General features: G+C 39.7%; 1 protein-coding gene across 2 annotated transcripts in view; it reads left to right on the plus strand.

The window, feature by feature from the left end:
* Positions 1-341: 341 nt before the first annotated feature.
* Positions 342-26,383, plus strand: part of NUCKS1 (nuclear casein kinase and cyclin dependent kinase substrate 1) — a 32,481-nt gene continuing 6,439 nt past the window's right edge. Inside the window, exons 1-6 of one of the 2 annotated variants that reach the window (XM_028120184.2) lie at positions 342-419; positions 17,811-17,860; positions 20,303-20,408; positions 23,664-23,719; positions 25,156-25,308; positions 26,131-26,280. In XM_028120184.2, the coding sequence (XP_027975985.1) occupies positions 403-419; positions 17,811-17,860; positions 20,303-20,408; positions 23,664-23,719; positions 25,156-25,308; positions 26,131-26,280 (532 nt within the window). In that variant the 5' untranslated portion in view covers positions 342-402. The remainder of the gene's footprint in view (positions 420-17,810; positions 17,861-20,302; positions 20,409-23,663; positions 23,720-25,155; positions 25,309-26,130; positions 26,281-26,383) is intronic. The other variant, XM_028120186.2, reaches the window with a different exon arrangement.

Below are 26,383 nucleotides of genomic sequence, written 5' to 3' on the forward strand. Positions count from 1 at the left end.
AGGACCCCCACGGAGGAGGTGGGGCCTATCAGCGCGCGGGGCGGAGTCTGGGAGACGTGATGATTCAAACGGGCTAATGAGCTCGGCTCATCTGGCAGAAACCGCCAATGACCGGGCGTGATGGGGCGGAGCCCACGAGGCCTAGTGCGTTTGGTTGCACCGCGGCTTTGGCGCATTTTCGGCTGGTTTGATTCATCCATTTTGAAGAGACGGGGGAGCGGGGGGCTCGTCTGATTAAGGGGCCCTGAACCAAGAAGCAGCGGAGTTTGAGAAGCCAGCAGTTCGGGGTTCGGCGGCAGCGGCCCCATCGGCCGAAGTTGGGGGGGGTGGGGCGCCGAGCGCGCGGGGTGGGGGGGGTCCTGGTCTTTGGCTTCTCGACTCGGTCCCGTTTCGACAGCGAACATGTCTCGGCCTGTCAGGTCAGTGCGGAGTCCGAGGCCTGGAGCGGGATGGAGGGGGTTGGGGGTGAGTGGTGAAGGACTGGGGGACAGAAGCCTGCAGTCGGCCTTCTCCGGTGCCACGCGCGGCCTCCTCCCTTTCGGGGCCCGCGCGCGCCCTTGAGCGTGGGGGGCCTTGCTGGCGCTCGGGGATACGCGGGGGTGGCGGCCGCGCGCCCATGCGCGCGCTCCTCCCCGCCCCGCGCCGCTGCAGGGCTCCGGGCTGCTCTGCTGCCTCCCCCACCCGCCGAACTGGAGCGGGCGGGGTGTTCCCTGAACCGACAGCGGCCGGAGGGGGAGGGGTGTGAAGTCAGCGCCCCCACCCAGGCCCCACCTCTTCGGGGCCAACCCCTTGGAGCCTGCGGGGAGACCGGCCGAGTCGGACTCGGGCTCGGGCTCGGCTCGCCACCCCACCCTAAGTGAGGAGGGGCTGAGACGACCGTGTGGCCCCTTGCCCCCTCTGCTTGAGTGGGGGTGGGGGAACTCAGCCCTCTTTCTCTAGCGGACGGGGGTGTTCCATGCAAAGGGGGAGGGGCAGCACTGCCACCCGGCCCCGCCTCTGTCCTCCAGGGTCGCTGCAGGGCCCCGCCTCCCGGATTGGGCCGGGCGTGGGCGGGACCCGTTCTTTTCCCCTCCGGCAAAAGTGAGAGCCTGGGACTGGGCCCTGGAAAATAGTGACTGCTGCCTCTCCCCCAACTCGGAGTTCGGAGCGGGTTAACTGCCCCCTCCCCCCACGCCGAGCTCGCTGTTTCCCTCCGACTAGAAATGTCCTTCTTCGGGGAAATGTCCCTACTCAGGAAGGTGCGGGTTAACAGCACGACCCAAATCCCGTGTGGTTCTCGTTCCCGCTGCCTGTCTCTACGCTCGCTCGGCGTACGTGTCTCGGATGTTTTTGTAACCCTCTCTTTTCCCCCCAAATAACCTAATAATAAAGGGACTAGATTCAGGTAACCAGTAGACTTGATTCTGAGAATTTCAACAAGTTTGCTGTTCCCCAGCGGACGGTGGAATCGCCCTTTGCCGTCCTCCTGGCTATTGTATGGAATGTGCCATTTATGGAGGGGTGTGGCTTAATCCAATGTGCTGAGGCCTTTAGAAGGAGAGCTGTTGCAAATAACTGTTACTTTTAATGTAGTGTCCGTGACGCTTTCGATGTAAGGAATCGGCTGCTTCGCATGGTGTTTTCTAGATAAATAGGTAAAGGTTTAGATTTAAAATGTTTTAACAGTTGTCGCTTCCCCTTCTTCATTCCAAGTTTTGTGAGAAACGGAAGTATTTTGACCTAGAGCTCTAAAGAGAGGTTTGGAACCCGGGAAAGGGTTTTGTTCCACACCGTTCTATCTCCTGACTAGAGCATCCGTCTCCAACTGGTGGTGGTATGGGACTGCATACTTCTACGCTCGGGGTGGGCATGAGGAGAGTGCTAACTAACTACCTGACTGCTTTTCTGCCTTCTAATTTCTACCCGCATCTCTGATAACTCACCATCGCCACCGGGAAGAGTTTTGCCCACTTTCTGGCAAGGAGTCTGAATAGATTTTTCAGATTATGTAGTATGCATACTTTTTTTTTTTTGGCATGAAAATTGATCAATGTATCCCATCAATTTATGTAGAATATTTTCTTTAGGATCAGGTTAAATAGACAATATCGTAATAAAGATTTGATTCATCTGGATTGGATCTCCTGTCTCTGGAAGTAAATTACTGTGTGGTGAAATTGGACTATTTTTTTCTACCTTTCAACTTCGGTTCACTAGGTTTTGATGACTTTTTATGTTATTGCTGTGACTTTATTATACTCATCTGCCTGAATTTGTGTTCCCAGATTTAGATATTGGAGCACGAACAGAACTTTTTTTCACTTGAAAACGTTGATTTTTTTTTTTTTTTTTTTTTAAATATCACCAGGTGGGGATATATTGAGCATGGGTCTGTGCGTTTTTTGGAGACTTCACAACTTTTTTCTTGTTCATTATGTTGTTAAAAGTAATTTTAACTGTCTATTTGCCCCTAATTGAAGAATGAAATTAATATATTGGCTTTTGGGGTCACTTTCATATTATTAATTTTAAAGCAACTTGGTTTCTGATTATATATTTTAGTGACTAAAGTCTCTTTGTAACTTTTTTTAAAGTTTTTAATATACTCATGACCAATAATAAAGCAGAAAGAATGAAACTTGAGTTTGGTGGTTTGTTAAATTTTGCAATAAAAAAGTCCTGTCTTAGGGAAGTGCTTTTGTTCCATGGTGTAAATGAAGAATCTATATACCTGAGGGCATTTAACAAAAAAATAATGATAGACATTGACCAGATATCAGAATGATCAACCTGTTTAAAAAACCCCAAAAAAAGCACAAGTTGGAAAATGAGTGTCAGCGCATCTTCTTTTCGGGCATATCTCTGCCCTTTAGGGCGTATATATAATTTTGGAGGTTTTTCTGGTGTTCATATTTACTGTAAGTATTATTCATTTTAATACCAGAGCATTTAAAGAAGAGTTAGACGTGTACTAATGGCTACTTGACACCAATTTCCATGTGCAGGGAATGATGAACTGATAAGCTGGAGCAGATTTTTCCATAGATGTGTGCAACACATATAAGTTTTGTTCATACAGTATTGCTGTGTCTACCTTTTACAGCATCTGACTCATTGTATAGAAATGACAGCTCAAATATTTTAGGCCTTGGGTTCAATTTTATAGCATAAAATAATCTTGGAGCTAGAAAGAAATGTAGGCAAATTCATTTTACAAGTGACTTAATGGGGATCTGGACAAGTGAAGTGTTTTGCATCACACACTGGATGCAGAGGTTAGGCCTAGAACCTAGATTTCTTAATTCTTAGGCCTGCTTACCTTCACCCTTTCTGAATAGTAATCACTTTTACCTTCGGCCTGTAAGTATTGATGTTATTGTAGTATAGGGCACTTTTAACTCTTCAAAGTGCTTTCAAGATTCTTGTGAGGAAGGAAGGAAAATGCTGTTACTTGTAAAAGATGAGGAAGAAAAATCAGAGATTTACTGACTTGTCCAGACTTGAAACCAGGCTTCTTGAAATTCAGCTTAGTGTATTCTTCAAAGACCCTCCTCCCTTACTGAAAATGATCCAAGTCATTCAGATCAATGTTTGCTCCTTTCTTCAGAACATAACTTGATATCTGGTTGTTTTTTGTTTAGTACTTGAGATTGCAGGGAATCTTTAACCTTGAAAGTTTAGATGTGAAAGCATAGGTTCATACTGGTTGATTAAAAAATTACTTGAAATGTTTTAAAAGCAGTTTTTTTCAACTCAATTTAAAATAATTTTCAGAGATACTTTTTAACTAAAAGTATGTTTTTGAAAAACTAAAAACTTCAGAGATTAAGTCCAGTTCCTTCAGTTTACCAGTGATGACTTTGAAGCCAAAGGAATTAAAGTGTAAAAATATTTGCAAAACTAAACTGCGTGAGTTTTAGCTATTCTGCTTTCTACTAGATTTGCATTGACTATATTTGATTCTGCATATTATGTAGTAACAGGTCTACAATCCCTGTATAGTTTGAAACCATTGGGGCCATGTGTGTTTTGGAAGTTCAATTATTTTCAAAAATTTTAAAAGTAATGATGCCTATACTGTGCTTTAAGGGCTATCACCATTGAGTTCTGCAGTAGTACTTCTATAATCAAACACCTTAATATCTCTAATAAAACTGAATTTTCACACTAAAAAAAATGCAACGAAAAGCCCTCATTGTTCAGGTAAACCTGAAACATTTGGTTTTCAGAACTTTTTGAATTTCTAAATTGTGGATTAGAGATTGTGGACTTTTAACAGAAGTACTTTTTCAACCTTCAATTTTAGAAAAAATAAAATCACATCGAAACTCAAAAGAACTATCACTGAGCAACTTTTTTTGTGCCAAATTTTCTTCCAGAAACTTTACACATATTTCACATTCTTCAAACAACTCTTCAAGCAAGGTATATGTTATTCCCATCGCATATGTAAGGTAGCTGAGGCTTGGCTAAATTAACTGGTCCAGTTCACCTGTGAAGAGGTGAAGCAGGAATTCATATCCAAGTTTGACCAAGCCACAACCAATGTGATCTTCCCCGTGAGACACACTGCCACAGGGTGTTATTCTTTCTCATGGTAGTAGCGCATTTTGCCATCTTTGGAAGGGGTTACAGTTCATAATAGGACTTTGTTGGGGAGGAGCAACTTTAAAATGGGGGAGGAGGGTGAAAGAATTTTTTTCGGAAGGAATAGAATATGTGAAGGGGTTAAAGGAAGATAACTTGAATGGAGAGAGAAAAGCAGTGAAATAGCATGACACCTGGGGGGAGAAATGCGGACGTTAGATAAGTGGCATTGCTGTCAGTATGTATACATTTTGTAATACAAGGCATTTACTCCCTGACTAAATTAAGTGAATAGATTTCAAAGCCACCTAAAGGACACCACAAGAAAATTAATGGACTCATTTTACATACAAGTATAGATGCAGATATGCCAGAGTATTAGCTAACTGAATCCAATGTGTATTAAATAGGATCAAGTAGGATTTGTCCCAGGAACAAAACTTAAAATCTGTTACTGATAGGGGCGCCTGGGTGGCTCAGTCGTTAAGTGTCTGCCTTCAACTCAGGTCGTGATCCCAGGGTCCTGGGATCCAGCCCCGCATCGGGCTCCCTGCTCGGCGGGAAGCCTGCTTCTCCCTCTCCCACTCCCCCTGCTTGTGTTCCCTCTCCCGCTGTGTCTCTCTCTGTCAAAAAAAATAAAATCTTTTTTAAAAAAATCTGTTACTGATACATCATATTAAAAGACAAAAAGAGGGGACACCTGGCTGGCTCAATCAGTAGAGCATGTGACTCTTGATCTTGGGGTCATGAGCTCCTGCCCCACATTGGGTGCAGAGCTCACTTTAAAAAAATAACAAAGGGAAAACATGGCATTTGGAAAGGTTCAACACCCATAGTAAAACTTAGTATGTTAAAATTAGAAGGAAAATTAAGATTAATTAAAAATTGGAGATGATTTAATTGACAAATTTACAAACTAAGGTAAGTGGTTGAATTTTTAGTGTTTTAAATAAAACTAATGGGGGGAGGTAACATGGTACAGAAAGAAATCTGGGGATCAGGCAATACAGGCTCTGGTTTCTACTTAGGGATGGAGATGTTGCACGTCATTAGAATAGTAGCTTGCCTTTATGAAGCATTTTACAGTTTTCATAGGTTTCTTTCAACTCTAGAAATAAAATTAAGGAGACAGTAATTTTGAAGAAATTTTGAAGAAAGAAAGGGCAATTGGTTTTATTTATTTGTGCATATGGCCTGTTTTTCCCAGAAGTACAAAACAAGGTCACCACTGTAGTGTGTAATTCTAGGACACCATCTCCTAGTCCTGTGAATGGTGCTCCTCTGGAGTTAGTAAGAATTAGAGCCTGCACAGCCAGATGGGTTGCTTTGCAAACTTCGACTACTTGAACTTAATAATAATGAAGCTATTGAGTATGCCATGAAATGTTACTTCTGTTTGCATTTTTAAATTCTCAGCTGCAAAGATAGGAATAAATATGATCTCATTACTCCAGATTATGAAGAAGTAGCTTTTTGGATTGTTGAGACTAGAGCTAGCAGTTAACAGACCGCCATGTTGTGCACAATAGAAACCATTGGATTTAGCACAGGACCACTTTGGTCAAACTGGGGCATCCCCTTGTTTTTTGTTTTTGTTTTTTAAAAAACCTATTTCTATCTAGATTCTGAGAAGTAGAACTGATGGTTGGAGACTTGCATTGCCATATTTTTAGATAACTACTATCCAAATAGCCGTAATTACAGGTCTTTGAAATACTTTAGGCAGAGAGACCACAGGTTGCCAAAGAGTGTTTCTACTGGGTGTTGCATATTTTCAGGTGCTGCTTCGTGCATGTCTATTTTTTTTAATTTGCACCTCTCCAGTTACTTGCTAAGCAAGGTGATCTTCAAAGAGATTTCATCTGTCAAGCAAAAATGACCCAGAAGATGAACTACTGGAGAAAGTAAACATTAGCTCCACTTAGAAATAAAAAATCCACTCTTGCCATTCATTGGGCTGGGATAACAAACATGGCTGGCTGTCTTCCACAGATAAGCTGCAGCTGTAAGACTTAGATCAATCCTCTTTCAAGTGACTATTGCTTTCCTACTAAGAAATGATTCTCTAAAAGCGGAGACTGTCAGAAACTTTGCTGTTTGAAATTAGTAAAAATGAAGTCCCACACTTGTCAGAGCTAGGTCCTTTTGACTTGGAGAACTCAGTTTACAACTTGAGCTTCAGATGAGGAGCTGCTGGACCCAATTCCACATCCAGCTTAACTTCTCTGCCAAGAAGTAGGACCCAGTTGTGGTCAGACCTGCTGTTAACCCCATTAAACACATTCTCCCTGTGCTTGGAGCCTATCAAGATACTGCTTCATTTAAATTTCCCCTAAAATCTACCTTTCCCCAAACGCTTTTGTTTTCCTTTGTATGGTGAGGTACTCCAAACTTTTGATGTGCCATTGCCTTCATTGTAATGAGTCACTAAACCTGACAACCTGCAGATTTGTGCCAGGTGGTTGAGTTAAGACCACTGGAAGAGTCCACTGAGGTTCCCGAGACACTCTGCTGCAGACAGGACTCTAGGGGGTAGTGTGCGCTTCGGAGGCCCCTTCAGTCTGACCTACTTGAGGTTTCTCTGTCCCTAAGTGCATAGGTTTTACATTCAACTTACATGTTGGGAAAAATCTAGACTGTTTTATTTAATATTTTATACTCACTGAAATCTGTGTTCATGACCTTTAGACAAAATATTTTCCTATATGGAGAGAATATGGTGGAACCGACTATTTTTTAGGAGTAAGAAGTGTCCTATTAAAATTTATTCATCTGGACTGAAACATTAGCAAGTTGATAAAAGATTTAGTAGGGGATTATGACAGTGAGCTAATAAACACCTGTCTGGCTCATCATTCAAAACTCCTTCACTGCCTCCCCTTTTCAGAAATTAGAAACTCCATCCAAGAAACCTAGGAGTGCTTTCCTAGAATGTTCATTTTATTGTACTTAACTGTTTTCTTGCATCGTGTGACATTTTGAATTTTACATTTAGTTGTAACAGAATGATACAAGATAGAGTCAAAGGAATAAATCTTAGCCAAAAGGAACTTAAAGCTTAAGATGAATGAAACAGTTTTAAGAAGTTACTCTTGAGTTCGGGTATCCTGACTTCTGTGAACTAATGTTCTTAATGTCCTGAGAAAATGTGGCATATGAATAATCTTTGAGGAATAGAAGAATGGAGAGAGACAAATGTCCTAAGTTTTAAGGGAGTAGTGTAGTGATACAGGAACTTTATGTGGATAGGCAGAAACTTCAGTAGTCTCCGTTCTGTAGAGGAGTTTGATTTGTGAACGATCAGGAAGGGAAGGTTTGAGAGGTTACAGGCAACAACAGTGCCCTGTGGGGTATTGGTTCAGATGGGCTTGAGTTGGAAAATTGGCTTTATTACTTGCAATGGTAGGAAAGTTGCTGAGCCTATTTGACCTTTAGATTCTTCAGATAAAATTGAATTCATGTTAATTAGCTCCTCTTGTGAGATTGTGAGATTAAATGAGAATTTAGGTGAAGTGTCTGGTGCATCGTAGTAACTACTGTTGTAATAATTTTAAATTCAGCGTGGGCTCTTAAAAAGCCAGTCCGAGGTCAGTAGTCTTCCTAATGCTGGCTTTCAGGGATATCACAAGCATTGGATTCAAATTTTGTCTTTAAAATATTAGAGATCAAAGTTAAGCAGATTTCTTTAATGCAGGACTTTCAAAGCTTTCACTTGTTTAAGGAGGTGATAATACCCAAATTGATCTGGCCAGGAAATCTTTAGAAAACCTATCTTGACAACAGAAGTTGGGAAAATCTGTAATGAGAAAATTCTTTAAATTTGAAATTATAAGACAACTTTATGCTCTTATAATGCTGCTTTTACTTTTTACTCGCTGTGTTTTATTTTGTGGTTCCTGGGAATATTTCGTTCAGACAAAAAACGTTTATTTTTTAAAAGCTTAACTATCATTGGTTTAAACGAACCCATTTTTTTTTTAATTAGAGTAAAAGAATACTGTAAAAATACTGGGTTTCTCTCTTTTTATACATTTTTTAAAAAGATTTTATTTATTGGGGCCCCTGGGTGGCTCAGTCAGTTAAGCATCTTCCTTCGGCTCAGGTTATGATCTCAGGGTCCTGGGATCCAGCCCCACATCGGGCTCCCTGCTCGGCGGGAAGCCTGCTTCTCCCTCTCCCACTCCCTCTGCTTCTGTTCCCGCTCTTGCTATCTGTCAAATAAATACAATCTTTAAAAAAGAAAAAAATTTATTTGTCAGAGCGAGAGAACACAAGCAGGGGAAGGGGCAGGCAGAGGTAGAAGCAGGCTCCCCGCTGAGCAGGGAGCCCCATATGGGACTTGATCCCAGAGTCCTGGGATCATGACCTGAGCCAAAGGCAGATGCTTAACCTACTGAGCTACCCAGGCATCCCTTTTTTTTTTTTTTTAAGAGAGAGTGAGTGGGGCAGGGGAGGGGCACAGAGAGAATCTTAAGCAGGCTTCACCCCCAGCCCAGAGCCCAACTTGAGACTCAGTCTCATGACTCTAAAATCATGACCTGTGCGGCAGTCAAGAATCGGACCCTTAACTGACTGAGCCACCCACGAGCCCCACTGGGTTTCTCTTTCAACAAAGATTTTGATAGAGCTTCACATGAGGTCCTTGTGGCAAAAATGAAGACATGTAGGCAGAAAGCTAGTTCACTGTGATGGACTTGGACCTCAATAGCCGTATCCAGAGAAGGCAGATGAATAGGTTTAGGTCAACCTAAAAGAACATTTCCACTGATGCCTTAAAGGACTTTGTTCTTGGCCAGTGTTGATTAAATTTGCAGATAGTAAGTTGAGAAGATAAATAATATGTTGAAATGAAGTACAAAAAGGTTTTAGATCTTGGGAAAAGGAGGTTTTGGTTATTGGAATTGCAACATCCAGTACGTTGTGTGATATAACAGCCCAAAAGGCAATCGAGATCTTGGATTACATTAGTACAAACACAGCGTAGAACAGGAGGCGGAAATTTGTAATCCTGATCTCCTTCTGTCTTCCACATACACCTTTGTAAACCTTATTGTGTTGTTATGATTAGATTGGGGCACTACTTGATAAACTTTACTAAATCCCAGGTGGTATGCAGGGTAGTGACTAGGTCATGAGGATGCTTGAAATAAGTCACGAGGAAGGGTTGAAGGAACCCTAGTATTTAGCCTTGAAGAAAAAAGTGGAAACTGTCCTATGAAGTGTAAGGGCTACTCTGTGGAGGAGGGGTTAGATTTAAACCATGGTAATCCAGGAGGTAGACATGACTTTAGGGGCAGATTTCACCTTCTTGGTGAGGTCATGAGAGGTTCTTAGGATTCCCTTCTGGGACATTCATCGCTAGGATAACAAGGTTGGGATAAGACTGGATTAGATTGTCTAAGGTCTAGTAGTTCTAGTACATATAATACACCTGGTGTCATCATCGTCACCATACTTCCTGCCCCACCACTAGCCGCCAAACTTGGGTAGATTCTATTAGTGCTTAAACTTGAAAAATCAAGTTTTTTAAAAAGATAGGAAATTAGGGGTGCCTGACTGGCTCAGTTAGTAGAGCATGCATCCCTTGATCTTGGGGTGTGAGTTCAAGCCACACATTAGGGGTAGAGATTACTTTAAAAAAATAAAACCTGGGGCACCTGGGTGGCTTAGTCGGTTGATTTCAACTCAGGTCATGAACTCTGGTTTGTGGGATCCAGCCCCGAGACGTGCTCTTCAGGCTCTGCACTGGGCATGGAGCCTGCTTTAAGATTCTCTCTCTCCCTCTCCTGCTCCTCCCCACACAGGCGCTCTCTAAGTAAATAAATAAAACCTTTATTTTATTTTTTTAAAGATTTTATTTATTTGTCAGAGCACAAGCAGGGGGAGTGGCAGGCAGAGGGAGAAGCAGGCTCCCTGCTGAGCAAGGAGCCCGATGTTGGACTCAACCCTAGAACCCTGGGATCATGACCTGAGCCGGAAGGCAGCCACTCAACCAACTGAGCCACCAGGTGTCCCTAAATAAAACCTTTAAAGGGGGCGGCACCTGAGTGAGTCAGTTAAGCCTCTGACTCTTGATCTCAGCTCAGGTCTTGATCTTAGAGTCATGAGTTCAAGCCCTATGTTGGGTTCCACGCCCAGCATGGAGCCTGCTTAATAATTACAAAAAAAAAAAAAAATTAAAATAGGAAGAGAAGTTATTCTTTTGCTGCCATGGATCAGTAACAAATTGTTTTTTGTAAAGGTAAAAATAATAATGACTTGAGAAATCTCTTTTTGCAATCCACTTTTTATTCTAAAGCAGTGGGTCTCGAACTTGTTTGATGAGGTCGCTACACACAAGAACACAAATACCTGAAACAAGTGTCAGGAACTTACTGTTATTTAGATACAATTTTCTCTGATATTTTTGATTTGCTTTGTTGTTGTTTTAATGCAGGTTATACACCAATAAATTCATATCAGGACCCAGTCGTGGGTTGTGACCTATCAACTGAAAAACACTTCTATAGGATCTCATTCATCTGACCAAATGTGATGTTTACCACCCAGGTGATTAGTCAAAAGAGCAATGTTGGTTATTTTAGGTTTCTCAAAACTCAGATTTCAAATGTGCTTTAAGTGTCTAATGAGGAACTTGTTAAATTCTAGAAAGTTAGCAAGGTAGATTCTTTTTTTTTTATGCTTCTTCCCTGCATTGACCAGAACTTCTTCAGGGTGAAAATGGAAGAATAGTCTGTTGATGGAGCTTAATAATGTAATAGATTGTGTAAAAGTTTCTCCGGTTTGCCTTGAGAAAATGGTTTTGTGCTCTTCAGGTAGTATAAAGCTTAGGGTGTCAATAATTTAATTATATTCGGAAGTTCTGCTTCCTCCCCAAGTTTGCTTGTTATTGATCTCCATATTTTGATGTGCAGGCTTGTTATAAAGTAGAGCTGGATTATGTGGTTTTAGTTTTCTCATCTGTTAAGTTAAGAGGGTTAGGGGCACCTGGCTGGCTCAGTTGGTAGAGCATGCAACTCTTGATCTCAGGGTCATGAGTTCAAGCCCTGTGTTGAGCCAAGAGCTTACTTTTAAAAAGAGACTGGGGGCGGGGGGTGCCTGGGTGACTCGGTTGGTTGATTTCTGCTCAGGTCATGATCTCAGGGTTGTGAGATGGAGCCTGCTTAAGATTCTCCCTCTCCCCATCGCCCCCCCCCCGTCTCCATCTCTTAAAAAAAAAAGAGAGAGAAGATTCTAATCTTCTCTCAGGTCATTTCAAAGGTGTGATAATTTTCATCTCAAACACTGATCCTTGACTCTTCAGAATGTTGGTTAGAGGTGCCTCATGTTTCAGGAATATCATTGTTTTGGTCTTAGTCACTGTTCTAAGAAAGAGCATTTTGGGTGTAGACTTATCAGTATTTAGTAGAAAGAAATTGATTAAGAGTGGAAGAAAAAAGTCCCTATTGCTTCTGAGTTGCTTGAATTATCCCCATTTGTGCCAAAACCAGATCTTTTCATGTTCTTTGTCTAGCTTCCCGCTTTTACCATTTGTTTTTGCACTTTAACCTGGAGCAAAAGTGGGGACTTCTCATCTCAGAGCCCTCTGGTGATCATTCAGGAATTGGTTCATTGTGACCAAGGTACATTTAGAATCTAGACAGAGAGATCATGTATGTTTTTAAAGTAAGAAAAAACTTAATTGAAGTTTCTGTGTTCCTATCCAGTTGACCTCTTGAACACTGAGTTTGAATTACGTGGGTCCACTTTTATGCAGATTTGTTCAGTAGATACAACACAGTACTATAAATCTATTTTCTCATCCTTAGGATTTACTTAACATTTTCTTTTCTCTAGTTTACTGTATTGTAAGAATGCATATGACATACAAAATATGTGTATATTATTGGTAAGGCTTCCAATGAACAGTAGGCTATTACGTGGTTAAGTTTGGGGGTAGGAGTCAAAAGTTATACATGGATTTTCCCTAAGACATAACATACTTTAAAACAGCAAGTTAATCATCATGCTCAGATAATTGAAAGTGTTACTTGTGTATATTCATAATTGCAGTGGTATTCTGGGTGGAACAAATTAGTACTTACAGGTGATAATAGCTGCTCTTTATTGGCTAGCTGTGTAGCTGGCCCTCACGACAATCTTGAGAGAGAGGTGTTGTTATTCCTATTTTACAGGTGAGGAAACTGAAGTTCAGTGAGGGGAAGTAACTTGCTCAAGGACATACAACTAGTAAGTGGCAGAGCCAGGATTTAACCCAGTTCAAAAATCTGTTTTTAACCTTCTATGCTATAGTGAAATTTTGTGTTGTCTTCCCCATTCTAGTTGTCCTAGTTGTCGATGGTCATTTTACACTGAAGACTCAGGCATTTAAGTGATGGTATTTTGAGGAAGTAAGAATGTTTCTTTATTTTCAACTCAAAGTAGAAGTTCTCATGCCCTTAGACTTATATAGTACTCAAAAATGTGTTTCCATCCCAATATATCTTCTGTTTTTAGTTTACATGGGAGTAAGTTCAGTAGGCGTGATTTCCACCCTAAATAAGGTGAATCTGTAAGGAATGGAATAGTATTTCTACTATTGGTTTGAAGTATCTTTAGAAGGCAGGAAATGAACCAAATTATTATTATAAATCATTATAATGAGTTATTATGAATGACCCTTGTTAATGCAGATCCTTTTTTAAATTATTTTTTCTTTTTCCTCTAACATTTATGGATGGATGCATTCTTTTTTTTTTTTTTTTTGGCCTAGTTATCCTTAAGACAGATTTGCTTCTATATTTACATTTTGCTTTACTTGGACTTTATAGTTTCTGTGATAAATGACATTTATTATGTACATAAGAGAATTCTGATAATTTTGACCATTTGACATAACTGAAGGTAAAATATTTTGTGTTTCAAATGAGGGAGTGGCCTCTGAATTTAATTTTGAAAAATTTAAATTTGATTACTCCTGTAATATCAGTACGGTCTACATGGCACTTTTGTTTTTTTGGTAGTTCTGCTTGTTAAAAACTAAGCTAAAAGAAAATGTACCAAATAGTTGCCTTTTTAATTTCTTAGATTTAAAATAACTAGTTATTTCATACGGAGGAAACTAAATTTTCTTTTGTCATTAAGGGCAGTGGGAAATAAGTGTCTGATAGGCTGAAGGCTCCTACATACATCTTCTCATGATACCCTTTCCCACCCTGACCCTTTGCAGATGCCAAGTCCATTTGCTCATCAAATGCATTTCTTGATTTTGGTGTTCTGAATGAAGAAGAGACAACCCCTGTCTTCAAGAAGTTCACATTTAGTAGGGAAGACAAATTGAGTAGATTATATAGTATCAATAGAGTATTAAAGGTGTTGAGAGGAGGTGAGGTTGTATCTGATAGGAGTGGGAGTGAAGCAAGCAGCAGTGTAGGCCAAGGAGAAACATGACCAACTGGTATGAAACAACCTGATTGGAGGAATTACAAATTTCCGGGTTGCTTGATTAAGTGGCAAAAGATAAGGCCTTCAAAGACTTGAAGGAGATTGGATATTATCCTCTCAAGTATCTTTTAAAATTAGGTTTCTAACAGAGCTCTTAAATTTGCCCTAAGAGCAAAAAATTAGAAACATCTGAGTGTCTACTTTTTACCTTGCTCTGTGGTTAAAAAGGAAGGAAGGAAGGAAGAAAGGCTGAAAAAAAAGGAAAAATGGGGGGAAATGTGGATGTAAGACCATTGTTACCTTCAAGAAGCTTAGATTAGTGAAGAAAACAAATGGTACAGCGATATGAGTTAAGATGTGTCATACACAGAAGGATAGTTGACCATTTGCAATTGACGAAAACTTTTTCCTTGAACTTTAATAATAATTTTATTTAAATTTATGGCATAGGGGTTCCTGGCTGACTCAGTTGGAAAAGTGTGCAACTCTTGATGCCGGGGTTATGAGTTAAAACCCCATGCTGGGTGTAGAGATTACTTAAATAAACGTAAAAATATATATGGCATAACTTTTGAGATCTGTCCAGCAATTTAGGCCATCAGTTCCAGCAGAGAAGGATCTGAGGCCCAAAGAAATTATGTGATTTGCCCAAAGTTCTAGAACCAGAACCCAAGATTCCTATTAACAAAGATTCTATACTTTTTACTATATAATTCCATTCTGGAGTATTCCTTGTGACAGACTAAGGAAGTAACTATCTTAGCAAACTGTTACAAAGTTGTTTATGTTGAACCCACACTTAATCTGATCAGGAAGCTAATAAGCTTGTATGTTCATTGCTCTTTTATTTTTAAAGCCTTAAAGTAGCTAACATGTTTTCTCTTTTACAAGTTAAAAATTCCAGTTTATTTAGTTGCTTTACATATGATAAACCCTTCGCCATTCTGGTTACCCTTCTTTATATAGTCTCATAAAATATATCTATTGGTATGTGGTACCCGGAAATTGTACCATTATTTTAGTTGCAATCCCGCCAGCATGGATAAACTAGAATTATTATGCTTGCAATTTCAGAACCTGTACATTAACTATTAGAGATGAATATTTCAAACTCCCTCTTCTGGATACTTTTCTTTTCCTGGTTACATGTCCCATTTTTTTGATCCTAAATAATGCTGAACATAGTCATTATACTGTTTTTCATAGTATCTCTCATTAAAAATCACTATTTTGTTAAAACATAGTAGGCATTTAATTATCAGCCCCCCAACTAGTCTTTTTTTTTTTAAGATTTTATTTGAGAGAGAGAGAATGAGAGCACGAGAGGGAAGAGGGTCAGAGGGAGAAGCAGACTCCCTGCTAAGCAGGGAGCCCAATGTGGGACTCGATCCCGGGACTCCGGGATCATGACCTGAGCCGAAGGCAGTCGCTTAACCAACTGAGCCACCCAGGCGCCCCACCAACTAGTCTTTTTTTATAGGAAATATTTTATTCTTTTTAAATTGTGGTAAAAATCACATGAAATTTACCATCTTAACCATTTTTAAGTGTACAGGTCTGTAGTGTTGAATACATTCACGCTGTTATGCACCCAATCTCTAGAACTCTTTCTCTTGTGAAAGTGAAACTATACATGTCATTAACTCACTATCTCCTTCCTTCCCGCTAGCCCCTGGCATCCACCATTCTTTTTTTTTTTTTAATTTTATTTATTTTTATCTTATTTTTGAGAGAGAGAACACGAGCAGGGAGAGGGGCAGAGGGAGAAGCAGACTCCCCACTGAGCAGGGAGCCTAATGTAGGACTGGATCCGAGGACCCTGAGATCATGACCTGAGCCGAAGGCAGACGCTTAACAGACTGAGCCACCCAGGCGCTCCTCATCATTCTCCTTCCTTTTTCCTTCCTTCCTTCCTTTCTTTCTTTTTTTTAATTGTTTTAACTTTTTTTTTAAGATTTTATTTATTTATTTGATTATTTGACAGAGAGAGAGAGGGCACAAGCAGGGGGAGCAGCAGGCAGAGGGAGATTTTTTTTAAGATTTTATTTATCTAGTTGAGAGAGAGCAGTGTGCGCAGAGAGGGTGGGGGGATCTCAAGCTGACTCAGCTGTGAGGCTCGCTCTCCAGACCCTGAGATCATAATCTGAGCTAAAACCAAGAGTCGAACACTCAACTCAATGAGCCATCCAGATTTTATTTTATTTTATTTTATTTTATTATTTTATTTTATTTTATGTAATCTCTTAAACCTAACGGGGACTCAGACTCAAAACCCCAAGATCAAGAGTTGCATGCTCTACCAACTGAGCCAGCCAGGTGCCCCCACCATTCTTTCTGTCTCTGAATTTGACTGCTCTAGATATCTCATATAAGTGGAATTAATAGTCATGTTTTTAAAATTAACTTTCCTAATACAATGGTATCGTTTATTTGTAAAATCAGCTGCTTTTAACAAAACATATTTAGAGCATATTTTATAGTTTTGCATCTTGACTTACCGAGGCAGTACAATGAAAAGATAATTCATTGCTGGTAGACCAAAGAAAAACAGAAGGCAAAATCCCTTAAGAGCCTATCTTTCTTCTCCAAAGCCAAGGTATGGCTATACCTTTCTCCACATCTAAGCCCCATGTTTTCAGAATTCACTCCTACACCTTTCATTTTCACATCTTACATAGAAATTGTGTATGTATGCTTGAATTCTGAGCATGTTGTCTTTGGATATAAATGATGTCTTAATCTATAAAATCAGGAATATTCCTCTGCTCAGGTTTAAGTGTAGTTGGTGGCGTGTTTCTTTTAGTAATTTCAGTTCACTTGTTCGGTATCTAAATGGTACAGTACCTGGAAGGCTCTTTTGAAAGCAAGGCTATTTGGATACTAACATGGAAGCTTTTATATATCTCTAAAGGAGGAATTTTAAACTTTTAGAGTATGAAGTAGGAAAATGGAAATTAAGATTGGTTCAAGTTGTTAAAGATGCCTTACCTAGTAGAAAGTACTTAAAATCATTGAGTCAAGTAGATACATAAATTTGTAAGACTTTCATATTTTTCTTAATTACAGACCATTTAATAAAAAGCATCTTCTGGGGCGCCTGGGTGGCTCAGGCATTAAGCACCTGCCTTCGGCTCAGGTCATGGTCCCAGGGTCCTGGGATCGAGCCCTGCATCAGGCTCCCTACTCAGCAGGGAGTCTGCTTCTCCCCTTCCCACTCCCCCGCTTGTGTTCCCACTCTCGCTTTGTCTCTGTCTGTCAAATAAATAAAGAAAATCTTTAAAAAAAAAATCTTCTGAGTGGATCAGTTATTTTTTCTTCTATGTAAGGCTTAATCTACTGTCACCATAATTTGTATATTATAATGTAACTATTATATTTAAAAATCACTCTGCCTTGAAAAAAATCAGTAATAATTTTATCAGGTATACACGTGTATGTGTGTATAGCAGTAAGAATAAAAAATGTAAAACATTTAGTTTTTGTTGGTGCATATGTGATATTTCTGTGTCATTAATGAATTCATGTGGTAGTTTGGCTCATTTTGCTGTTTAAGTGTGTTTTGGGAGGTGGGAGGTTTTGAGGGAGAGAATAATTGAGCTATCATTGAGATGAGCAGTAGGAGAATTGTAGTTTGAAATACTTTTGATTTAAGTTAGACTTTTCTGTAACAACATGTGAAGGTTTTTTGGCTGAGGTGGGGGCTTACTGAAAAATTTCACAGAGCTAGTTGTAATTTTGTTTATGAAATAGGAGCATGTGTTTTAATACATAGAAAAGCCCTACATTTTTATGATCTTAATTAGAGTCTCTTCTTTCTACAGAAATAGAAAGGTCGTTGATTATTCACAGTTTCAGGAATCTGATGATGCTGGTAAGTTTCATGATCTCAGTAAATTGTAAATTATATCAAGATCTGTGTCACCCAAAACAAAAGTTGAACTTGCATGGATTTTAACTTTCTTTAGTTAAGTCATTGATAATAAATACTTAATTTTTTTCTTACAGTTTTGGATTCCATAGTTTAAATGTGCAGTAATTCTGATGCAGTATTTATTAGTTGATAATGTCCCCAGCTACAATCACAGCAAAACTTGTACCTTATATTAGTTTAAGTTTTTTGCATAATAAAGTAACTTAAATGAGAGTATTTTGAAACATCTTGGATTGTGAACTAATTTATCATGGAATGAATAGTATGTCTTTTTTTAAAAAAATATTTTATTTATTTATTTGTCAGAGAGAGCACAAGCAGGGGGAGTGGCAGGCAGAGGGAGAAGCAAGCTCCCTGCTGAGCAGGGAGCCCGATGCGGGACTCGATCCCAGGACCCTGGGATCATGACGTGAGCCGAAGGCAGACGCTTAACGACTGAGCCACCCAGGCACCCCTGAATAATATGTCTTAAATCTTAGCCATAAAAGGTTTCTTTAGAATATGTCCTTACTCTCATTATTTTCCAGATGCATTTACTATTCCTTTTTTTAATCTAATTTTACTTAGAAAAGTAATATGTGCAATTTGGGAAAACTTAGAAAACACAGAAATGTAAAAAAGAGTAATAACATACAATCCAACCTCCCAGAAGAATTACTAACATTTATTAGATGCTGCTAAATATTTGCATTTATTCATTTAATCCTTAGTAGAGCAGTCCTATTAAAATGGGGAATACTGTTATTGTTTACAGATAAGGAAATTGAGGCAGAGATATTATTCAAGGTCCCTTGGCTAGCAAATGGCCATTTTAACCTTTTTGTTTAAAAAGTCTGTGTCTTTTCTCCCTTTTAAAAACGTAGTTGAAGTCTTGCAGTAGAATTTTGGGTTCTGTCCCACTCCTGCTTATAAGTATATTTCTCCTGTTATAAAAAGTTATTTGAGGGGCACCTGGGTGGCTCAGTCGTTAAGCGGCTGCCTTCGGCTCAGGTCATGATCCCAGGGTCCTGGGATCGAGCCCCGCATCGGGCTCCCTGCTCAGTGGGAAGACTGCTTCTCCCTCTCCTTCTGCCTGCCGCTCCCCCTGCTTGTGTTCCCTCTGTCAAATAAATAAACAAAATCTCAAAAAAAAAAAAAGTTATTTGAGAAACTCCTATTAATGGTTGTGTGATATTCCATAATGGAATTTATAATGTGTCCAACCATTTAATAATTGCTAAAGCTCCAGACTACTTCCAGATCTCTCCACTGTTACATATAATGGTGTAGTAAACAGTTTTAGAAATAATCAATTTCGGGGGCACCTGAGTGGCTCAGTCAGTTGAGCATCTGACTCTTGATTTTGGCTCAGGTCACAATCTTGGGGTCGTGGGATTGAGCCCCATGTCGGGCTCTGTGCTGGGCGTGGAGCCTGCTTGAAGATTCTCTCCCTCTCCCTCTGCCCCTCCTCCCACTCACATGCGTGCAGTCGCTCTCTAAAATAAATAAGTCTTAAAAAAAAAAAAAGAACAATGAGAGACGATGGACTCTGAAGAACAAACTGAGGGTTCTAGAGGGGAGGGGGGTGGGGGGATGGGTTAGCCTGGTGATGGGTATTAAAGAGGGCACATTCTGCGTGGAGCACTGGGTGTTATGCACAAACAATGAATCATGGAACACTACATCAAAAACAAAACAAAAAAAAACTTTTTAAGATTGGGTAATTTTCTTTAGTTCTATAGGACTTGAAATTAGAGGTATTTTCTTCAAGTGTCAGAGTATGCTGCATTTAATACTTTAGTTTAAAAGCAATTTACTTGATAACAGTAATTGTGTTAGGGTTGTAGAATTGTGGGTTCTCTACATTCTAAAATGCTTGTATTGCTTTATTACTATAATAGTTTTCATGTAAATAGGAAGATGTTGAAACATGGCAGTATCTTTAAGAAATTAAATGGTAGGATACGAAATGGTAAGAGATAGTTGGCTATGGACATATTAAAGTAAACACATGAGGACTAAAAGGGACTGGGCTAGATAACTATTTCTTTTTAAAGATTTTATTTATTTATTTGACAGAGACACAGCGAGAGAGGGAACACAAGCAGGGGGAGCAGGAGAGGGAGAAGCAGGCTTCCCGCTGAGCGGGGAGCCTGAAGCGGGGCTCGATCCCAGGACCCTGGGATCATGACCTGAGCCGAAGGCAGGCGCTTAATGACTGATCCACCCAGGCGCCCTGAAAACAATTTATTTTTAAAAAATGAAAGAAAATTATTTGGGAAATCCTGCCCCGTCACCATTTAAATAGCTTGAGAGATACTTATCTCCAAAAATAAGCAGTGATAATTTCTACATGTAAAAGTCATAATATAGTTCATTGAATTTGAAAAATGCTCTGTTTAGATGAAGATTATGGAAGAGATTCAGGCCCTCCAGCTAAGAAAATTCGGTCATCTCCTCGAGAAGCTAAAAATAAGAGGCGATCTGGGAAGAACTCACAGGAGGATAGGTAAGAGGCATTATTAATCTGCTCCTGCTTACACTGCCCCACTGCGGTGAGGTGCTCTCTGCTCTAAACTGGTGGGATCTCTGTTTACTTTGGGAAAGTGCTTATTGTCCACTTCGTGTTGTTTTGCATATTTCTTACTATCTCAGGCGTGCTTCTTGAGTCTAGAGGTTACCCTCTTTAAGGTCGCGAGGCTTGCTTGGACTCAAGCTGGAATCCAAGGTGATCTCCAGGAATACTTTTGTCATTACCTCAAACCCCTGAGCATAAGCAGAGAGATTGTTTTAAGTATGTTGTAATTTGTTACCTAACGTTAGTATTGACATTTTCATTGTAGTGATAGCAGAATGCGGGATCTCTCCCATTCAGTCACCCAGCACTGGCAGAATCATAACTAAAGGTTATAGAATCTTAAGTTGTATAGCCTGCTGAGTTTTACTGTCTGTAATCAATTCTCCTTTGTTCAGATACCTTAATCATTCATGGGGGTTTTTGTTCCCCTTTCCTTTAGTTTTATAAACAAGTTCACAGGAGTTGTGATTTTAACTATAATTGCTTCATGAGACTAGCACTGTAATTTTTGTCTCTGCTATCACAGATCTGCACACTCTCATACTCAGTGTTGTGTAACTTTAAGACCTTCTTAGTGATGGTAATGGTGATGATGATGATCGCTACTGTTTATGATTCTTTGCCAGTCTCTATTATGTGCTAATTTATATTTATTATCATTTAATTCTCATAACACCTTTATGAGGGTAATACTAGCTTAGAGAAGGGTTCAGTGATTTGTCCAAGTTATCCAGCAAATGGACCAACAGGTTTTGGAACCATGTCTGTTGAACTCCAAAGTCCACGTTTTAACCATTAGGTGATACTACTTCCAAATAATACTGTTAAGTAGGAGAGTTCAAAGAAATGAAATCTTTTCTTACCAGTTCTTCCAAGATACTTAGCCTTCAAGGACTAAAATCTTATAAAGCCCCACACAGAAGTCTTTCCATTCTGAATTCACAGGTTGCTAAATTTGTAGAAACAACAATATTTACCTCCAATATTTTCTTCCCTGGAAAATTTCAGAAACGTGGTTTTGAGGACAAATAAGACAAAATTTTGCTGTGGGGAGACAGGTCTTCCATGGTTTTGTAGTGTATATCTCTAATCCAGTTTTATATAGCAGCCCAACTTTGATTCTCTTTCATTATATTCATTTTTTATATTTCTCTTAGGAATGAATTTCTCTGTCCCCTGCTACCAGTTAACAGTGTCTCATCAATATAATTAATATGTAGCCTAAACTTTTCCTTGTTCTAATCATTTGGTTTTATTTTTCTTTCCTAAGTGTCAGGAGCGGTTGAAATACAGTTTTTATTGCCATTTGTATTAACCACCTTGTATAGTTTATTTCCTCAGACCATTATTGTTTTGAGTTTTCTATTGGTCTCTACTTAAAAGTTCAGCTTTTACTTAACTTTACTGTAATGGGACTCAAGGTAGTAATGGTCTCTATAAACCCAGTAATAAAAGAACTAGAAAAAGTAATCGTTCTTCATCATTGTAACTTGTGAATTAAGTGCTTATTTTGCATAAAAACATTTAGAGTAGTCACAGGTTTCAGAACTACAGCGTGTCTTGGATCAGATTGCTTAGTAAGGAAATGTATTTGGTTCTTCTCTTTGTTTGGGAATCTTGGGTTCAGTAGTTTGTCATTTGAGTGTGGTCTAGATTATAGGAAATACCGAAAGAGATTTACAAGACCTGCTGTTTGAAAAAGCTATGAAGGCAGTTTTTATGTATGATTGTTTCTTTTTTTGTTTATTGAAATTTCTCATTGAATCATAAAATTTTAGCACTGAAGAGAGTAACAAGTGATTTGCTTGAGATCATACAACTAATTAATGACAGACAGGACACTAGAACCCAGATTCCCGAGCTAAGATTTGTAACTACATAAAGTGTGCATCTTTGTGACTTAAAAAAACTGTTTTATAAAACTTTCCATTGAACTTTGAAGCACCTTCTTATTATTTTACTTTGCAGTGATCTTGAGCTGACTTATTTTCTCCATGATACAAGGCAGGTCTATGTGTTTATGTTTCTAATATATTAGAAATATTAAAGGCGGGGCGCCTGGGTGGCTCAGTCGTTAAGCGTCTGCCTTCGGTTCAGGTCATGATCCCAGGGTCCTGGGATCGAGCCCCACATCGAGCTCTCAGCTGTGCAGGAAGCCTGCTTCTCCCTCTGCTCCTGCTTGTGTTCCCTCTCTGGCTGTGTGTGTGTGTCTCTCTCTCTGTCAAATAAATAAATAAAATCCTAAAAAAAAAAAAAAAAAGGAAAAAATATTAGAGGCAAAAAATGGGAGATAGTTGTTGACTTATTTTCATTTTTAGATAAATTTTGAGATATTGTAATTTATATAATTGCACTCCAATTTCCTTTAATAATTGTGTTCTAGGTGGTTTTCGCATCTATATTTGGTGCTGTCCATTCATTTGCCTACTTTCGCACCATTCACTCATTATGTAATTTACTTTTAGTATTTTTATACTCTGCCTCTGACAACAGAGAATTGTTTTTTTATTAATGTTCTTCTGAGGGGCGCCTGAGTGGCTCAGTCGGTTAAGCGTCTGTCTTTGATTCAGGTCATGATCTCGGGGTCCTGGGATCGAGCCCCACGTTGGGCTCCCTGCTCAGCGGGGAGTCTGCGTCTCCCTCTCCCTCTGCCTGCCGCTCCCCCTGCTTGTGTTCTCTCTCTCTCTCTCTCTGTCAAATAAATAAATAAGATCTTTCAAAAAAAAATTAAATGTTCTTGTGAACCAGGCCTTATCCACAGGTGAGAAATTTTCAGCCCGTGTTGAGGTAGCTTCTTTTTTTCCTTTGGGTCTTTGGAAGCAGTATTTTCCAAAAGTCAATACAATTGTGCTTATTCATTAGCATCCCTGTAAAGTTAGGGAAATAATGGAAGCAATTTCACGCCTCAGCATCTGTTTTGAGTGTTTCATCTACAAAAGAGGTGTTCTTCGGTGTTCTTCCCTGTGAGAGACACTAGGGATCTGTGTTCACTTAGATTTTGATCTAAGACTTTTTTTTTTTAAGATTTTATTTATTTGACAGAGAGAGACACAGCGAGAGAGGAAACATAAGCAGGGGGAGTGGGAGAGGGAGAAGCAGGCTTCCTGCCAAGCAGGGAGCCCGATGATCTAAGGCGCCCCTTGATCTAATAAGACTTTTAAAACTTTCTCCTCTTTCCCTTTCTAGTGAGGACTCCGAAGAAAAAGATGTGAAAACCAAGAAGGATGATTCTCACTCAGCAGGTAATAAACAGTTTTTAATGTAATAAGTGATTGATTTATATCTTTATTCATTGGACATTTTAATATAAGTGGTTTTATAATAATGCCAGGCACTGTTGTAAATACTGGCATTACAGAGAGGTTTCCATCTTTGAAGAGCTCCTTGCTGGTGGCTTACTACAGTCTCCTGTGAGGGTTTTTGTTAACAGGCTTACCTGCTCTGTCCCACCCCAGGATTTCTGATTCAGTAGGTTTCAGTGGGACATTGGGGCTTTGTTTTTTAAAAATATTTAGAGATTATTCTCCTGCATAATTGACATTGAAAACCATTTACATGAACAAATAACAGACATCAAACTAAATTGATTTAAAAGAGCATATATAATACTGAGTGACATAAAGCTCTAAAAAGGGGGGGCGGTGATGAACTCTGGGGTAAAGAGCAAGCAAAGGGTAGTCTCACCCCTACCTGTTTCACTGGCAAGTAGTCCTTTGAAACAGTAGTCACAGAGAAAGCTTTCTTGGTAAGAATTTTAACTCAAAGGAATTAATAAAGACTCCATGGCAAAATGTTAAATCCTGATTACTTGTTGGTATTTATATTTCTGAATTTAACTCTTCTCAGTATAGAGGGTTTATTCCGTGTTGCTCCCAATCACTTTAGTTTTGACTTACACGCCCCTGCTTTTGCCTGTCTGGATCTCCCTTTACATGAGATTGCTGTTAGCTAATATGTGCAGGGTAGACAAAGTTCCACTGAATTCACTCCACTGAATTCACTCCGCTTTCATTCCTTTTCTAGCCTGTTATCTGACTGCCTACGTTGACAAGAAATAGGTTTTGTAACTTAGAATAATACCATTGGAAGACAGTCTTCTCCTCTTCTATTTAAAAATATTTTTCTAGGGGCATCTGGGTGGCTCAGTTCGGTAAGCTTTCAACTTAGGTCATGATCTCAGGGTCTTGAGATCAGGAACCCCGAGTCTGTGTGGAGTCTGCTTTAGATTGCCTCTCTGCCCCTCCTTGCCTCCCCCCCAACCCTCCACCCACCCCACCCCCGCTTGTGTTCTCTCTCTCTCTTAAAAAATAAAAAATTTAACTTTAGTTTCTAAAAACTGTGAACAGAGATTGAAATGTAATTGATAGTTTTAGGGCAATGCAGTGATACAAGTTTAAAATACATTACAGGAAGCATGTATTCACACCTAAATTCAGCTTTATGACTACTTAAAACTACATGCCCAAGCTATTTTCTATGCAGTAATGAGGACGTAATCTTTTTCAAGTTCATTCTTTGAATTTTAGCTCCCCTTTCGTATATTTTGTAGGACTTTTTAAGGATAGGATGTACCCCGTTTGAATGAAATAAAGCTGCAGGTTCTATCTCATACTGCCTTTTCAGCCTTCAGATAAATGCACAACTCTTTGATCGCTGCATTGTAACTTTGATCTTACAGAGGACAGCGAAGATGAAAAAGAAGATCATAAAAATGTGCGCCAGCAACGGCAGGCAGCCTCTAAGGCAGCTTCTAAACAGAGAGAGATGCTCCTGGAAGATGTGGGCAGTGAGGAAGAGCAAGAAGAAGAAGATGAGGCACCGTTCCAGGAGAGTACGTGAAGCTGACTTGTTACTCGGGTCGTGATTGTAGTTTGTGACCTTGATTACTTCTGTGTTGTTGCGGCTGCTAAATGTTACAGTCAGTCCCTTAAATTAGATATTTGCTGTTAGAAGAGATGGCTGTTTTTTGATATTGGTTATTTTAGATTCTCTTGATTATGATGTCCATCATTTGAACTCAAATACTAAACACACAGTTGTTAAAGCAACAGTTACATGGTGGGTGTTGTGATTAGGTTTTGTATTTTGGCCTGGGAGCAGAAGGTGTAGACCTCCTCCCCTAACAAAAAAAAAGTGTTAGTAGCAGGATTTAGATGTTTCACACGTTACTCAGATTAATAAACTACATGTATTTTTGCTTTGTATTTAGCTTTCTCGTTTCATTTATTCATTGTTGGACCAAACACACTAAATTGGTTCTGTTTCATTTCCCTGGTCTCCCCGGTACTATAGGGGAACGATGGAACTACCAAAAGTTACTGGTGAAAAAAAAAAAGTTTGCGATGGCGTCAGTTTTTATTCAGATTAAGTTTTATCTCTTCCTGTTTTCAACCGACTGAACAAGTCAGTGGTGCAGCTCTCGTGTGCGTGTGTCTGTGTCTGTGTGTGTGTGCGCGCGCGCGCATGTGCTAAACCCACCCTACAGATGGGGCTGGCGAGGACTCCAGCCAGATTGGGGCACAGCTGCCACCGGAATCCAAGAGTGTTTGACTCCCAGATCCCACCCTCCCGTCATGCTTAGCACTGTCTCCCTTCGTTCCCTTGGAAGGATGTATACGTTAAGTTGGACGTTGAAATTCTTCTTTCCTCTCAGAAGATTCCGGCAGCGATGAAGACTTCCTAATGGAAGACGATGATGATAGTGACTATGGCAGTTCAAAAAAGAAAAACAAAAAGATGGTTAAGAAGTCCAAACCTGAGAGAAAAGAAAAGAAAATGCCCAAGCCCAGGCTAAAGGCCACAGGTGAGTTGTCTACAAGTAAAGTTAAATGGCTGCTTTGAAAAATTTCAAGAACCAATAAACTTTCTCTACAGAAATTCTTCATTAGGGCTCAGCGTTGGCCACA

This window comes from Eumetopias jubatus, unplaced genomic scaffold (genome assembly GCF_037043125.1).
Source record: "Eumetopias jubatus isolate StellerSeaLion01/CBP00866 unplaced genomic scaffold, mEumJub1_p1.0 scaffold_12, whole genome shotgun sequence".
In the NCBI taxonomy this organism is placed as follows: domain Eukaryota; kingdom Metazoa; phylum Chordata; class Mammalia; order Carnivora; family Otariidae; genus Eumetopias; species Eumetopias jubatus.